The 18243-nt window shown below is 39.8% G+C and overlaps 1 protein-coding gene across 2 annotated transcripts in view; it reads left to right on the top strand.

Annotated features, from left to right (window-relative positions):
* Positions 1–18243, top strand: part of Arhgef6 (Rac/Cdc42 guanine nucleotide exchange factor 6) — a 116069-nt gene that overhangs the window by 50067 nt on the left and 47759 nt on the right. For both annotated transcript variants that reach the window (XM_042667576.1, XM_042667577.1), the window contains one exon: positions 16747–16841. In XM_042667576.1, coding sequence (XP_042523510.1) covers positions 16747–16841 — 95 coding nt within the window. The remainder of the gene's footprint in view (positions 1–16746; positions 16842–18243) is intronic.

An 18243-nucleotide genomic window follows, 5' to 3' on the forward strand; every position in this document is an offset into this window, starting at 1 on the left:
TAGCTTTAGCAGATTTTTAAAGGCAAATCCCCAACTTCTTGTAGTATAATACTTTTTAAGTGATTGCACTCTGTGATTTTACTTTGGAACTAATCAATACATTCTATCCTCTGGAATATTATCAACTCTGCTTTTGAGGCGATCCCAAAGTCAAGACTGTCCTTTGGCATGGACAGTGGAATAGCAGAGCTCTGGCTTGAACCCAGCTCTGTCAAGCTCTATTAGCTATAAATAGAGGATGTGTAGTACGCAAAATAAAGTTCCTGTTTGAAAAAGAAATCATATCATTCTCCTTAATCTATGCTCTGCTTCCTTTCATGTCTCCTTTCCAGACTTAGCCCAGTCACTAATGAAAAGGTCAAGTCATCATTATCTCTAAGTTGCTTTGTCTTATAGCCTCATGATCCGCCCAACCCCCCCACCTCTGTGGAAATACAGCTTGTTTTTACCCAGTGTTCTGTGTGCTTTTGTACTGCATGCTCATTTCGTTTCATTTTATGCATGGGTAATCTATACAGGTAGGTGAATGCCATTTGGTTTCAAAAAATTGAATTTCACTCTTCAGTGAATTTGTTCCATAATGATAACATAAGCAGTAGGCAATAGGAAAATCAAGAAGGAAGTTTATAGGTAACATGAGCAATAATTAGAGGGAAATTATTTTGTTAGAATTTTTTCCTTAAATTTTTGGGTTAAAATGTATGATCCAGTAGAGTTAAGCAACATTTTCTCTTCCTTTCTGAGCATTTATTTTAGTGTCCAGGTAAGTTAAGTTTTTAAGTGAATGTGCTCTGTTGAATGATGAATGAAACTGTAGCAGTGGCTTTTTCTCCATGTAGATCTGGAGCATACTATTAACTCTGCTTTAGACCTATCTGTACACCAATTGAAAATGTTCTTGGGGGTTTGGGGATGGAGCTCAGTGGTAGAGCACTTGCCTATCATGTACCAGGCCCTGGGTTCTCTCCCTAGCCCTGCAAAGAAATGTTGGTGGGATTATACAAGGCAGAATAACTTCTGTGATTCTTATGGGCTTTGTATAAATCTTATATATTCTTATATATGTAAACTCTGGATTTACTTCTTTTTGTATGGACCACATCTTTATTGTAAAGATGATTTACAAAGGGTTTACAGTTACGTAAATCAGGTAATAAATACATTTCTTTCTTTTCTTTTCTTTTTTTTTGTCAGTTGTGGGGCTTGAACTCAGGGCTAACACTCTACCAGTTCGAGCCACAGCCCTATTTCTGATTTTCTGGTGTCTAATTGGAGATGAGTCTCATGGACTTGCCTGCTCCAGCTGGCTTCAAACTGTGATCCTCATAGCTCAGTCTCCTAGGTGTATGCCACTAAGTGCTTGGCTGCTTACCATCACTTTTTCTTTTCTTTTTGTCAGTTATGGGGCTTGAACTCTGGGCCTGGGCACTGTCCTGTAGCTCTTCAGCTCAAGGAGAGTGCTCTACCATTGGGCCACAGCACCACTTCTGGTTTTCAGGTGATTAATTGCAGATAAGAGTCTCAAGGACTTTCCTGCCCAGGCTGGCTTTGAACCATGATTCTCAGATCTCAGCCTCCTGAGTAGCTAGGATTACAGGCGTGAGTCACTAGTGCCCAGCTATCCCACTAGTTTTACAGGCTTTGCAGAGCTATCCATGAATTCTCTTCTCTATTTCCACTGTTATTTTTCTCCTACCCTTTTCCTGATTCCTCCATTCATCTCTTCTATTTGAGGGCTGAAAGCAGAGGAAGTAGCAGGATTTTGTGGCGTTATGGGGGTGTAGGTTCTGATAATGGGAAATAGTGCTGCTTGTTTTGTGAAAGCAAACAACCTGGGAACACAAAATCAAATATTGCCCTTGAAGATGACAGGTAATTCCCCAGACGTATATGTCAAATATAATACATACAAAGCAATATATTGTCCTTTTCAGTTTCAGTGGCATTTCCCAATGTTAACTCATTTTATAGGTACCATAATTATCTCAGAATTCCTATAATGTAGTTTTCCTTTAATTCCCTGAGGCCATTATAGCCGTCTTTTATTGCCAGACATCTCAAAATATCTCTATTTGGAGACATTACTTATGCATTTCAACCTCTTAAAACCATTTCTTCATATTTCTATGACTGCTCCCCTTTGGGAAACGAAGTTATAAAGATGAACTCACTCTCAAGCCTTTCCAGGAAATGTAGGAAATTTATTTTGCTGGAAAATCCATAGCCTAGAATGGAGGCACAAAGGGTTTCTACTTCTTTTTCTATGGCTTCTTGCCATCCTTTCTATTCAGATCTCAGGCAAAGGTTAATTGAGCAAAAGGAAGCTCAGTTGTCCTGGTGAAGACAGAGTTGGGGAGGCAAAGGCTGCCTCTGGACACAGTCCATTTTACTAAGTTGCAGTGGACTTCATGTCAGTCCAATTGTACTGCTCTGAAGTTGATTTGCCTACCATCCCCCTTTTCCTCTGACTCACCACTGAAGCCTTCTGTTTGGGAACACACAGCGGCCTCTGTCTGATTCCCTTCTTATGCTTCCAGATTAGATGGCCTGTGGCCTGAAAAAGAGTCAGTCTCCATTCATCAGTTGCTCTCTTGAGATGGAGGAAAGCCATAAAAGTCTAAGGGAACTTGGGAAAGAATTTCAAGCATTCACCTTGCTGAACAGTTCTGCTAATCAAATCACAGCAGCGGCTGTTCTTAGCATATTACCATTTAGATGGGGTTTGGAGAACCTAAGTTGCTGACAACTTGTGAACCACCTTTTGCCACTTTAGTTTTATGAAATAAGCATTCTGTTACTCTTAAAACTTGCAAGTTTATGAGGTTAATGTAGATGTCCATTTAACTTTGCAGAACTCACTTATAGGCAGGGGGAGTGAGTGCTTCTCTCCTTTATCCTTTCTTTGGTCTGTCCCATGCAAGTGGTTCTAGTGCAGATGATTCGCCTACTAAACGTGGGGTCTGGCCTAGCTCATGAGCCCATGTGAGTAGACGGTTGCCCCCTTTCTTAAAATCTTTATTGCTTTGTTTTATGTTTGTTTTGCTTTATTTGTTGTTTTGTTTTCTTTGAGGTGGAGTTTCACTAAGTAACCAGGGTAGGTCTTAAACTTCCTTTTTCTTATCTTTTGTGGGGCCTGGGTGTTGACCCTGAGTTCTTTTGCTCAAGGCTAGTGCACTACCACTTTGGGCAACAGTGCTATTTCCAGTTTTTTGGAGATTTTGACTAACAAATGTTTTATGGACTTGCTGCTCAGGCTGGCTTTGAACTGTGAGCCTCAGATCTCAGCCTCCTGAGAAGCTAGGATTTTAGTCATGAGTCATCAGCTCCCAGTTTAGCCTTGAATTTGTGTGTGATGGGGGGGGGGGGAGGGGATTGAACTCAAGCCTTGGATACTGTCCCGAAGCTTTTTAGCTCAAGGCTGATGCTCTACCACTTTTGCTACATATCCACTTCAGCCTTTTTGCTGGTTAATTAGAGATAAGAGTCTCATGGATTTTCCTGCCTGGGCTGGCTTTGAATCATGATCCTCAGATCTTAACTTACTGAGTAACTAGGGTTACAGGTTCTCAGCTGGCCTTGAACTGCTGAGCTCCTGTCTTGGCCTCTTGATTGCATACCCAGCTTACAGTGTTGAAAAGAAGTTGAAATCATAAACTGTTTTGATGCAGAGAAGGAGATTGGATTCTATGAACCATAGAATTAATGTTGAGTTGTTTTATAATCACATTTTATGATGAAAATAATATCTGTAATCTTTCTAATTAAGAAATTCTCTTCAGGACTGGGGATGGAGCTCTGTGGTGGAATGCTTGCTTAGCTTGCACCAGGCCCTGGGTTTTATCTCCAGTATTCCTCCACACACCCTCAGGCAATGGCTGTTCTGTTTAGCTCTTTATGTCTATAATTCAGCTGGTAACAGTAGTTATAGACAACAGTACATAAAGGGAAGGTAAGAATGTTGTAAAGGGAAGGTAAGAATGTGGTACCACTCATTAGCGGACCTGGTCTTTAAAAAAAATACAAATAAAAACAGCATTAGAAGATTTTATTCCCTATTGAATTTAAGAGGGAAGGCACAGGGGCTGGGAAGGTGGCTCAGTGGTAGAGCGCTTGCCTCACATGCATGAGATCCTGGGTTCTATCTCTCAGCACCACATAGACAGAAAAGGCCGGAAGTGGTGCTGTGGCACAAGTGGTAAAGCACTAGCCTTGAGCTGAAGAACGCAGGGACAGCACCCAGGCCCAGAGTTCAAGCCTCATGACTGACAAAAAAGAGGGAAGGCACACCACCATCCTTTTTTGGGTTATAATACAGATTATATAGACAATCAAATCAATGCTTTCAATAAAAAAATCTGCCTATGAGTCTTACCACCTAATAAATATGCTACTCATGAATTTGAGGGCAATTCTTTCCATTTCAGTGAGTAAGAAGCAATGACAGGGCTGAGCATGATGTAAGTCATTAATTTGAATTATTGTAGTGAGCAATAGCTCAGCAGAGTTAAGATGATGATGATGATGATGATGATGATGATGATGATGATGATGATGATGATGATGATGGACAAATTATTTGAGGTTCAAATATTACCTTGCAATGGATAAAGATTAGGAGACAGGAGTCAGAAGAGTTTTTATTAACAGATACGCAGTCTGTACTGTAACTTAAATAATAGCTTTACTGAGAGATAATTCACATACCATAAAATTTCATGCTTTCAGTTTTTTTTTTTAAATATGTTACCAGTTATTCCACGATCACCATTCTCGTACTCTAATTTTTCTTTTTTCTTTTGTCGGTTGTGGAGCTTGAATTTGGGACCTGGGTACTATCTCTGAGCATTTTTGCTCAAGGATCGTACTCCACCACTTTGAACCATAGCACTACTTCTGGTTTTCTGGTGCTTAGTTGGAGATAAGACTCTCAACTTATGGTTTTCTGGTGCTTAATTGGAGATAAGACTCTCATGGGCTTTCCTGCCTGGGCTGGCTTGGAACTTCAATCCTCAGATCTCAGCTTCCTGACTAGCTAGAATTACAGGTGTGAGCCACTAGTGCTTGGCTTTCTACTCTAATTTTATATAATTTATATTACTTCACTAAGAAATCTCAGTAGAAATCCCTATTTTCTTCATTCTCTGTTAACCACTTACTTCCTGTCTGATTCTTTGCATGTTGCCTGTTCTAGAAGTTTCATATCAATGAAATTATATAATAATTGGTACTTTGTGTGGTGCTTCTTTCACTTAGCACAATAATTTCAAAGTTCATCCATTTGTAAAGTATCTTAGTCCTTTTTCCTTTTTATGGCTGAATAACATTCCATTATATGGGTATACCAGTTTTGTTTTATCTATGTAGCAGTTTTTGGACCATACAATAATGTTGCTGTTACCATTAACATGTAGTCCTGGGGCTTGAACTCAGGGCCTGGGCACTGTCCCTGAGCTTTTACTCAAGGCTAGCACTCTACCACTTTAGCCACAGCACCACTTCTAGCCTTTTCTGTTTATATGGTACTGAGGAATTGAACCCAGGCCTTCAAGCATTCTACCACTAAGCCACATTGCCAGCCCTGTCTCTTAGCTTTTTAAAAGCTCAAGGCTGGCCCTCTACCATGCTTCCTTCTACTTCTGATTTAGTTGATTCGAGGCTGTGATGTGGGAGAATATCATGGTGCCTGGAACACATGGCAGAGGCTTTTCACCTTATGGCCAACAAGAAGCAGAAGGTCAAGACCTTCCCTTAATATTTCTTGCAAAGGCCGGATGCAGGTGGCTCACACCTGTAATCCTAGCTACTCAGGAGGCTGAGATCTGAGGATCACGGTTCAAAGCCAGCCAGGGCAGGAAAGTCCATGAGCCCCTTATGTCCAATAAACCACTAGACAGCCGGAAGTGGCACTGTAGCTCAAGTGGTAGAGCACTAGCCTTGAGCTGAAGAGCTGAGGGATAGTGCCCAGGCTCAGAATTCAAGCCCCACGACCGACCAAAAAAAATATTTCTTGCAAAGGCAGCTTCCTAGTGACACTTTCTCACATTTTGGACTGTCCGGTTTGAATAATGATTTCAAGGAATATAGAATTCATGGTTAGTGTGTTTGTTCAATCGCTTGACAATTTCACTACCTGTTGTCTTGGTTAATACAATCAGTAAATTTGAGGTCATTTTCACCCTAGAAAAATGACTTGATTTCACTATGGAAAGTGTATTTCTTTCCCAATAAACTTTCTTATCATTTTCATTACATCCTCCCTGAATTTTGCTTCAATTCTTTCCTCACTAGACACAAAAATCAATGTAAATAGGTGTGCCGATTCTCTGGTAGCAACCCTATATCCACCAAGAGGTAGGAAATAGTTCATCAACTGAAAGTAATTTAATAATTTTGAATATCTTTATGGTCTGTTCAGAATTCTTCTCTTGTCTAGAAGATTGTAAGTTTCTGGACAGCTTCTATGTCATCCAGCCATCAGGAGAAAGACATCTAGTGTACATCTGTCCTTTGTATTTATTGAGAAATGAATCATCCAAATGAGCTAGTAGGAGATAATAGGCTGAGCTTGCTCTGGAATACATGGGGTGTATAAATCAATAGCACTAAGGCTGTGTCTAACCTTGACCCACTCCATTTTGTAAAGCAATAGCATTGACCTAAGCCATTCCATTTTGAGTGTAAGTACCAAAACAGAATGACTCTATGTCTTATTTGTTAATGAATGAATGAATGATGAATTTTGTGCAAATCCTTGGGCTTGAAATTAGGGCCCAGGTGCTGTCCCTAACTTTTTTCCTCAGGGCTGGTGCTCTACCACTTGAGCCACAGCTCCACTTCCTGCTCATTGGTGGTTAGAGATAAGAATATCATGGATTTTCCTGTTGCAACTGGCTTCAAACTTTGATCCTCACATCTCAGCCTCCTGAGCAGCTAGGATTATTAGGTATGAGCCACCAGTGCCCGACTATATCTTGTTTATGCAAGTAAACAGGTAGCATCTGGACAGACTGATAAATACATTAACTTACAAACATGGGAATGCATGGGAAAATCAGACATAGGAATATTTTGTCTGTTTTTTCACTGGAACAACCTCACTAAAGTGTGACTGTGCTCTTCTTAACTTGGGCCCTCAGATGTTCCCAACTCTCAAATTTGTCTGTATAGGGCCGCTAGCAATTTTTCAATTGCAGTTTAGGCTTTCCTACCTTGGTCCTAGGTCCATTGCAGGCTTCTTTTTTGTAGGTCTCTGCCCTGGAAAGTTGTAATCCTCCTTATCAGCTTGTCTTTCTGCCTTTTGGAATAGCAGTGTTCTCGGTAATCATCCTATGATAGGTCTAAGAAAATTTGTTTGCCTTGTTTTTTTTTTTTTTTTTTTTCCATTTTTGCCCAGATATTACCTTCTTGTTAGGCTAATGATTTCTTAATGATTTCCAAGCTCATTTTCTTCTATATTTTATGGCACAAAAAGCAGTGACTATATCTTTAATCACCAAGTGTTATTTAAAATTATTCATCAGAGCTGGGCACCGGTGGCTCATGCCTGTAATCCTAGATACTCAGGAGGCTGAGATCTGAGGATCGCGGTTCAAAGCCAGCCTGGGCAGGAAAGTCCATGAGGCTCCAATAAAGCACTAGAAAATTGGAAGTGGTGCTGTGGCTCAAGCGGTAGAAGAGCTCACCTTGAACTGAAGAATGCAAGGACAGCACCCAAGCCTAGAGTTCAAGTCCCATGACCAACAACAAAAAAAAAAAAAAAAAAGAAATTATTCATCAGAAAACTTAATATAATTCTTATTTTAAATGGGCATCAATAACAATAGTGTTTCCTTTAAGCACCTGTTTAAACTGTAGTACCTCAATTTGTGTGTGTGTGTGTGTTGGTATTGGAGCTTTACTTCAAACCTGGTGTCTGCTGTCTTTCCTTTAACTCCCCCCCTTTTTTTCTTTTTTTTTTTTTTTTAAATTTTATTTTATTTTATTTGAGAACATACTGTACAGAGGGGGCTTTTTTTTCTTTTTTAAAAATGTTTTTATTGTAAAAATATTGTACAAAGGGGCTACAGTTACATGAGTAAGGTAATGAGTACATTTCCTATCGAGCATTGTTACCTCCTCCTTTGTTTTTCCCCTACCATCCCTTTCCTCCCCACCTCCCAAACTCCTCCCCCCCACCTCCACCAAAGTTGTAAAGTTCATTTTCAACATAGTGTCTTGTACATCTCATTGTTACAATGGGTCAACCTGTATCCTTATTTCAGCATTTTATTATTTTGCTTCCCCTCCCCAAATTAGAAAAATGTATATATAAGATGCAGGGCACCAGAATCAAATACAGTGAAAACAGAGGTTTTACTGTGGGGGAAGAACCTATGAAAGAAACAAAAAAAATCACAGTACATTATAAATATGTTAAAAACAACAGCAAGAAAAAAAACACACTTGTGTCCCTATCTAGGGGTTCATTTTGCTTAACATCATCTTATCTGGTCATATGTACATAGTGTTTGACTTTTTCTGCTTGTCCTAGACATATACTAGTTATTGCAAATAAGGGAAACCATGGGACCTATGTTTCTTTGGGCCTGGCTTACTTCATTTAATATAATTTTTTCCAAGTCTTTCCATTTCCTAACAAATGGGCCAATGTCATTCTTTCTGATGGAAGCATAAAATTCCATTGTGTTTGTGTATGTGTGTGTGTGTGTGTGTGTGTGTGTGTGTGTGTGTGTGTGTGTGACATTTTCTTGATCCATTCATCTACTGAGGGACATCTGGATTTCTTCGATGAACATAGTTGTGCTGGTAGCTTTAGTATAGCATTGTTTGTGATCGTTTGGGTAAATGCCCAAAAGTGGGATTGCTGGGTCATAGGGGAGCTCTATGTGGAGTCTTTTGAGTAACCTCCATACTGCTTTCCAAAGTGGTTGAACAAGTTTATACTCCCACCAACAATGCAGTAAGGTTCCCTTCTGGCTACATCCCCTCCAGCATCTGTTGTTATTAGATTTCTAGATTATAGCCATTCTAACTGGGGTGAGGTGGAATCTCAATGTTCTTTTGATTTGCATTTCTTTTATGGCTAGAAAAGTTGAGGATTTCTTCATGTGTTTATTGGCCATTCTTATTTCCTCTTCAGGGAAGTTTCTCTTTAAGTCTTTAGCCCATTTATTTATCAGGCAGTTGTTTCTTTGAGGATTTGTTGTTGGGGGATTTAATCTTTTGAGTTCTAAGTATACTTAGATATGAGACCCTTGTGCATTGTATGGCTAGTGAAGTTCTCCCAATCCATGGGCTTTCTATTGATCTTGCTAGGTAGGTCCTTTGCCATGCAGAAGTTCTGCAGTTTCATGCAATCCCATTTGTCCAACCTTTCTTTGATTTGTTTCTAGGTCTTTTTTTTTTTGTCGGTTGTGGGGCTTGAACTTTGGGCTTGGGCACTGTCCTTGTGCTCTTCAGCTCAAGGTGAGCGCTCTACCGCTTGAGCCACAGCACCACTTCCAGTTTTCTAGTGGTTTATTGGAGATAAGAGTCTCACGAACTTTCCTGCCCGGGCTGGCTTTGAACCGTGATCCTCAGATCTCAGCCTCCTGAGTAGCTAGGATTACAGGCGTGAGCCACGGGCGCCCGGCGTTTCTAGGTCTTTATTAAGAAAATTTCTGCTTGTGCCAAGGACCCCTAGAGTTTCTCCTATTCCTTCCTGTAATGTTTTCAGGGTGTCTACTTTTACTTCGAGGTCTTTGATTCATTTGGAGTTGATTCTGGTGCAGATCTAACATTAGTTTTTTACAGATGTTTAACCAATTTTTTTCCAGCACCATTTACTAAAGAGGCTTTCTTCCATCTCCTACTTTTTGGCTCTCTTATCGAAGATTACGTGGCTATAGGTCTGTTGGTTCATTTCTGGATCTTTAGTTCTATTCCATTGGTCCTGAGGTCTGTTCTTGTGCCAGTACCTAGCTGTTTTGATTACTATGGCTTTGTAGTAGAATTTGAAATTTGATATTGATATTCCTCCAGCGCTGTTCTTCTGCTAAGGATCATTTTTGCTATTCGGGGTCTTTTATTGTTCCATATAAATTTTTGGGTTGCTTCTTCTATTTCATTGAAGAATGAGGTTTGGATATTGATAGGTATCACATTGAATTTGTAGATAGCCTTGGGAAGTATTGCCATTTTCATGATGTTAATACTCCCAGTCCAGGTGTATGGGAGGTTTTCCACTTCCTAAGTTCTGCTTTAATTTCCTTTTTCAGTTTTTCAAAGTTTTAATTGTAAAGGTCCTTCACTTCTTTAGTTAACTCCTAGGTATTTTATTTTTTGTGGGGCTATTACAAAAGGAGTTGCTTTCCTGATTTCAGCCACGCCCTTCTCCTTGTTGGAATACAGAAAAGCCATTGATTTTTGAGGGTTAATTTTATACCCTGCTACTTTACCAAAGTTTTGAATCAGCTCGAGTAATTTGGGAATGGAGTCCGTGGGATTCTTTAAATATAAGATCATGTCATCTGCAAAGAAGGAGAGTTTACTTTATCTTTCCCTATTTGGATCCCCTTTATGTTTGCATCTTGTCTTTGTCTTATTGCTGTAGCTAGGCAATCTAATACTAAATTGAAGAGACGTGGAGAGAGTGGACATCCTTGTCTTGTTCCTGAGTTTAGAGGAAATGACTTTAGCTTTTTGTCATTAAGTATAATGCTGGCTGTAGGTTTCTTATACACAGCCTTTATTATATTCAGGAATATTCCATGGATTCCTAATTTTTCCAGAGCCTTCATCATAAAGAGGTGTTGGATCTTGTCAAATGCTTTTTTTCTGAATCTATTGAGATAATCATGTGGTTATTATTCTTGCTCTTGTTGATGTGATGAATTATATTAATTGATTTGCGTATATTGAACAAGCTTTGCATCCCTGAGATGAATCCTGTATGATCGTGGTATATGATTTTTTTTTGTTGGTCATTGGGCCTGAACTCTTTGGGCCTGGGCACTATCCCTCAGCTCTTCAGCTCAAGGCTAGTGCTCCACCAGTTGAGCCATAGCACCACTTCTGGCTTTTTCTGCTTATGTGGTGCTGAGGAATTGGCAAGCACTCTACCACTGAGCCATCTTCCCAGCCCAATGTATATTATTTTTTTGAAGAGTTATTGAAGTCGATTGGCCAAAATTTTGTTGAGGAGTTTTGCATGGATGTTCATCAAAGAAATGGGTCTATAGTTCTCTTTCTTTGATGAGTCCCTGCCTGTTTTGGGGATGAGGGTTATGATGACTTCATAGAAAGAGTTTGGTAGTGAACTTTCACTTTCAATTTCATTGAAGAGTTGGAGGAGTATTGGTGTGAACTCTGCTTTGAAGGCCTTGTAGAATTCTGCTGTAAATCCATCCAATCCTAGGCTTTTCTTGAGTGCGAGGTCTCTTATTGCTGTTTCTAGTACAATGCTTGATATGGATCTGTTAAGTTGGTTTAACTCATCTTGGTTTAGTTTCGGCATGTCAATATTTGGTAGAAAATCGTCCATTTCATCCAGATTCTCAAACTTATTAGCATAAAGTTTTGAGAAGTATTCCTTTATAATGTTCTGAATCTTTTTTTTCCCCCCTGTGGTGATGTTTCCATTCTCATCTGAGTTTGTTTATTTGGGTGTGTTCTCTTTTTTTTCTTTTTCTTTTTTTTTTTTGGGTCCGGTTGTGGGGCCTGAACTCTGGGCCTGGGCGCTGTTCCTCAGCTCTTCAGCTCAAGGCTAGCGCTCTACCACTTGAGCCACAGCGCCACTTCCGGCTTTTTTTCTTTTTGCTTATATGGTGCTGAGGAATCGAACCCAGGGCCTCAGGCTTGCAAGGCAAGTGCTCTACCACTGAGCCACCTTCCCAGCCCTCTCTTTTTTTTCTGATAAGATTTTCTAAGGGTCTGTCAATTTTGTTAAAATTTTCAAAGAACCAACTCTTTGTTTTGTTGATTCTGTTTTTTGTTTTTTGGATTCTAATTTATTTAATTCTGATTTAATTTTAATTGTTTCCATCTACTGGATTCCTTCATCTTTTTAAGTCTGATGCTTTACCACTTGTTATAGCTCTACTTCTGATATTTTGCTGATTAATTAGAGATAAGTCTCACAGACTTTCCTAAAAGGGCTGACTTCAAACCCAACCCTCTGATCTCAGCCTCCTGAGTAGCTAGGATTAGAGCATAAACCACCAGTGCATGACTTCCCTAAGTTTCTTTATTGTGTCTCATTTTACTTCATCTTGAAATAGTTTTCTAGAGTCTTGTGTTCTATTTGGCCTTTCTATAGGGGATAGCATTCCAACAATATCACTGGATTAATTCCAGAGAGCATCAGATCTTCAGACCTCTAGGTTTACAGTTTTATTTTAAATTTATTAAAACAAATGGTGACAGGGTTTTACTATGTAGCCCAGGCTGGGCTCAAATCTGTGATTCCCCCTGCCTCAGCCTTCTAAGTGCTATAGTTTTACAGAAGAGTTTCTGAGAAATAAAGGAACTGAAAGTGGACACAAGTGTCTGCAAGTAGTGGCTATAATTTAATTATTAGCTTTTGAAGATACCTTGTGGATTTTGGCCTGTGGCCCCAAGTGATTCTCAACTGGGAAGATATTGCTCTTCAGGTGATATTTGACACTGTTTAAATACATTTTTGGTTGTTGTAACTGAGAAGTGAGATGGAATGCAGTTGACATGTAGTGGGAAGAGAACATGGATACTGCAAAACATTCCATAATGCACACGACATTCCTCCATGACAGAAGAAATCTCTCTAGTATGAAATATCAACACTGCTCTATTGAGAAACACTGAACCTCTTAACTGTTTCCCACCCACCAGTATCTGCCTAGGCAGTATCTTACTACCTAGTCACAATGGACTCTGATGTATCACACATGTCATAATCTGACATGTCATGATCTGTTGAGCCTTAAAACCAAAGCAACCTGCCAGCTGCTGGCAGAGTCAAGATAACCATCCGCCAGACCAGCTGTTTCCCAGTAAGCCACAGTTCCTGCATCTTCCACTTCTTCCAACAAAAAACTGATCATCATGCACTGCCTTGTGAGTACAGCCAGCCTTTGTTATTGACAAAGAATTGGTTCTAGGACCCTAGTGACTACTAAAATCTGTGACTGACCACATGAAATGATAAGGTACTGGCATAGAATGTAGGCATACTGTTTTATAAATATATTGTGTGTATATGCCAGTCCTAGGTCTTGAACTCAAGGCCTGGATATTGTGTTGCTGCTTTTTGTTGCTCAAGACTAGTATTCTACCTCCTGAGTCAAGCTCTGCTTCTGGCTTTTTGGTGGTTAACTGGAGGGAGATAACAGTTTCACAGATTTTCTTCCTTAGGCTGGCTTTGAATCGTGATACTCAGCTCTTAGGCCCCTGAGTAGCTAGGATTACAGGTGTGAATCACTCATGCCCAGCTCTGTCCCATATATTATAATCTCTAGGTTTCCCAGTAACTAATACCAAATGAGCATTTGCTGTACCGTATTGTTTAGGGAAGAAAAAGTTCTACATATCTTCAGTACAAATGCAATTTCATTTATTTATTTAAATTTCTAGTTTTAATAATAAATGTCTGCTCTTTCTTAGTCAATGTAGCTGAAGATTTCTGTCTTATAAATCTTGTCAAAGAATCAGCATTGATTTCATTTGTTTTGTTGCTTAAGATCACAATTCTTACTTTTAACTGACAAATTGTATATCTTTATCATATACAATATGTTTTTAATTGTAAAATGTCTACATTTTGTTAATATATATACAATTTCATATAATTATCATTTTTGTAATAAGAATGCTCAAACATCTACTTTCAGAAATTTTGAAGAACATATTGCATTGTTATCATCATATCATGTTATACAACCCTTGATCTTATACCTCCTCATTGAAATTTGTATTCTTGACCAACATTATTCTAATCCTCCACCCATGCCTGGTTGAGGCTGGTATGAGGGCTTGATCTCTGGGCCTTGAGCTCTGGGTTGGCTTTTTCTGCTAGTGGCTAGTGCTTTACCACTTGAACCATGTCTCCAGTTCCTTCTTTTTGCTGCTTAATTAGACATAAGAGTCTTCTGGATTGTCTGCCTAAGCGAACTTTTACCTGTGATCTCCGTTCTCAGCTTCCTGAGTAGTTAGGATTCTAGATGTGAACCACTAACCTTTGGAACCAGTGAATTTTTTTCAAATTTTATTGTTATTATAGAGGTCATGTACAGAAAGATTATAATTACATGAGTCAGGTAATAAGTATAATTCCTTTCGCACAATGTCTTCTGTTCCATTATTCTCTCCCAGTCCCTCTCATTAATGTAATTTTTGCCAGTCCAGGGGCTTGAACTCAGAGCCTGGGCATTGTCCCTGAGCTTCTTTTGCTCAAGGATAGTACTCTACAACTTGAGTCATAGTGCCACTTCTGACTTTTTCTGTTTATATGGTATTGAGGAATTGAACCCAGGACTTCATGCATGCTAGGCAAGCACTCTACCACTAAGCCACATTCCCAGACCAACTAATGTAATTTTTAAAAGCTATTTTCAATCTGTTGTTGGTTGAATCTTGGGGATGTGGACATAGAATCAAACAAATATTTTTTTTATCAGTCCTGGAGACTTGAACTCAGGGCCTAAACACTATCCCTTATCTTTTTCACACAAGATTGGCACTCTACCAATTGAGTACAGCTTCACTCTCAGCTTTTTTTTTTGCTGTTGGTCATGGGGCTTGAACTCAGGGCCTCGGTGCTGTCTCTAAGCTCTTTTGCACTCTACCACTTTGAGCCACAATGCCACTTCTGGTTTTCTGGTGGTTAACTGGAGATAGTCTCATGGACTTTCTTGCTCAGGTTGGCTTTGAACCATGATCTCGGCCTCTCAGATCTCAGCCTCCTGAGTTGCTGGGATTACAGGCATGAGCCCCCAGCACCCAACAACTTCCAGGTTTTTGCTAGTTAATTGGACATAAGAATCTCATGGAGGGGCTGGGAAGGTGGCTCACTGTAAGAGTGTTTGCCTCACATGCATGAGGCCCTGGGATTGATTCCTCAGCACCACATGAACAAAAAAACCCAGAAGTGGCCCTGTGGCTCAAGTGGTAGAGCACTAACCTTGAGCTGAAGAGCTGAGGGACAGTGCCCAGGCCCAGAATTCAAGCCTCACAACTGACACACAAAAAAAAGTCTCATGGAGTTTCTTGCCTGGGCTACTTTTGAACTGCAAGTCTCAGATCTTAATCTTCTCAATAGCTAGGATTAAGCCACTTGGGCCTGGCTGAACCCAGCAAATATGAAGCCATAGATTTCATTGAGTCAACTGTGATGTCTGGGATTTTGGGACACTCCCAGGCTTTTCCTGACAACAATGCCTCATCCTTTCATGTCATTCTTTATTTAATGTCTCCCTCTGAAAAGAAAGAAATTCTGTGGGTAGCACAGGAATTGGCTGAGTATTTTTAATATGATTTTATTGTTATTATTAAGGTATTTTATGGAGGAGTTACCACTTCACAGTTCAGTTTATGCATATATTTCTCTTTTGGACAATGTTACCTGTTCCTTTGCTCCCCTCCCCGCCCCATTTTCCCTCCTGTCCCTGCCTAAGTAGTTCATTTTCCATATAATATATACTGAATAACATGATTACATTTATTTATCTTTCCTCCCTCCTTTTTGAGTCCTCTTCTATACCCTAAGAATCAGAAAAAGAAAATAAAAAGTACACATAACAAAAACAACTGGTTCTTAGTGGGTTTTTTTTTGGCAGTCATGGGGCTTGAACTCTGGGCCTGGCTGTTGTCCCTCACCTCTTCAGCTCAAGGCTAGTGCTCTACCACTTGAGCCACAGTACCACTTCCGGTTTCCTGGTGGTTAACTGGAGATAAGTGTCTCATGGACATTTCTGACCAGGCTGGCTTTGAACTGCAACCTTCAGATCTCAGCCTTCTGAATAGCTAGGAGTACAGGTGTGAGCTACCGGCGCCCAGCATTCTTTATATTTTTTTTTTGTATGTGTGTCCAGGCTTGGGCGTGAACTCAAGGCCTAGGCACAGTCCCTGAGCTTATTTTGCTCAAGGCTAGCACTCTACGACTTGAGCCACAGTGCCATATCTGGCTTTTTCTGTGTATGTGGTACTGAGGAATCGAACCCAGGGCTTCATGCATGCTAGGCAAGCACTCTACCTGCAATGATCCTACAATACGTTGTGCAAGAAAACTTATGGGCCCATACATTGTTTTGTCTATAGAATTTTATGTTATGCTACCAATAAATACAATATTATTTCCCTTGAATTCCTCACAGTTTTACTTTTCTATTTGAATTCATCATATGACAATCTTTTTACTTTAGTCTAAGATCAGTTGTTTCATTCCTGCTTAAAATTCACTAGATCTCCAGTTTGGTTTTTGCTAACTGATACTTTTCCTCAGGATAAAATTATTTTGGACAATACTCTGTAAAGGGCAGGTCTTTAAGTTCTGGATAACTGAAAACTTGTGTGAAATTTTGTGTTTGTGTGAGTTATACAGAGCAACCAATTGTCATACAATCATGAAAGTACTTTGCTAGATTGAAGTAAAGTGCTTTGAGATTTTGTGGTACTTACAATGCTAGCCTGAGTGAATAGGACCCCTTTTCCTAGTAATTTGGTTACAGTATAAAGCTGTATTTGAACTTGGACTCTTTTGATAATTAAAATACCTTGACCTTTGTTTTGCCACAGGTCTTACAGAACATCTTGGACACCGAGAAAGAATATGCTAAAGAACTCCAGTCTCTGCTTGTTACTTACCTAAGACCCTTGCAGTCCAATAACAAGTAAGATTTTAATTTTAAAACCTAGTTAAGGGCTGGGAAGATGGCTCAGTGGTAAAGTGCTTGCCTTGCATACATGAGGCCCTGGGTTCGATTCCTCAGCACCACATAAGCAGAAAAAATGCTGGAAGTGGTGCTGTGGCTCAAGTGGTAGGGCGCTAGCCTTGAGTTGAAGAGCTGAGGGACAACGCCTTGCCTAGAGTTCAGTACCCATGACTGACAAACAATAGCAACAACAACAACAAAAAACCCTAGTAAAATAAAGCCAGATAATGTCAGCATATGGAGTCATTACTCTTATGTCACTGAATAATTGATTTTGCCCTTTAGAAGAATTTCCACAGATCACAGGTTGCCAAGAACATAGTCAGGGCAACAGAAATTATGCAAGATGTTGCTTTTGGAAAGCTTAGCTGGCTTTTATGAGGAAGGGATGAATATATCTGGATTTCCACATGTTATCATTTTTATCTTGTATATTTCTTGCCTTTTGTGCACTTAGAATTTGATAAACTTAAACATTGTAAGCACTATAATTTTTCCATATTTGTGGGAAATAATGTGATATTTCCGTTGCACGTGAGCAATGTGTAATGATCAGATTACGTCATTGCTATGCCTCTCACCTCATCCATATGCCATTTCTTCTTTGTGTTGGGAACTTTAAAAATCCTTTCCACTAGCTATGTTAACAGCTACAAGAAATTGTTGTCAATCACAGATAACCTGTTGAGCTATAGAGCATTAGATGTTATCTTTCTTATCAAGCTGCACCCTGAGGTCTGTTTATATCCTTTCTCCATCTCTTCTGTTCCTTCACTTCTAGCTCAGACTCTGCTAACCTCTATTCCACTCTCTGTCTCTGAGATTTTTTTGTTTTTGCTTCTACAAATCTTGTCCCTTTTTTGTGTGTCAGTACTAGGGCTTAAACTCAGGGCCTAGATGTTGTCACTTAGTTTTCTTTTTCTTTCTTTCTTTTTTTTTTTGGTCCGTGTGGCGCTTGAACTCTGGGCCTGGGCACTGTCCCTCAGCTCTTCAGCTCAAGGCGAGCACTCTACCACTTGAGCTACAGCACCACTTCTGATTTTCTAGTGGTTTATTGGAGATTGGCGTCTCAAGGTCTTTCCTGCCCAGGATGGCTTTGAACCGTGATCCTCAGATCTTAGCCTCCTGAGTAACTAGGATTACAAGCCTGAACCACCAGTGCCCGGCTTTTAGCTTTATTTTTCAAGGCTAGTGTTGTACCACTTGAGCCATAGCTCTACTTCTGAATTTTTTTGTAGTTAATTGGAGTTAAGAGTCTTACAGACTTCCTCCGTGGGCTGATTTTGAATCATGATCCTCAGAACTAAGCCTTTTGAGTAGCTAAGATGACAGGTGTGAGTCATTAGTGCTCATCTGTAGT

The sequence above is a fragment of the Dipodomys spectabilis genome, unplaced genomic scaffold (genome assembly GCF_019054845.1).
Source record: "Dipodomys spectabilis isolate Male_0828 unplaced genomic scaffold, ASM1905484v1 ptg000414l, whole genome shotgun sequence".
NCBI classification, from domain to species: Eukaryota; Metazoa; Chordata; class Mammalia; order Rodentia; family Heteromyidae; genus Dipodomys; species Dipodomys spectabilis.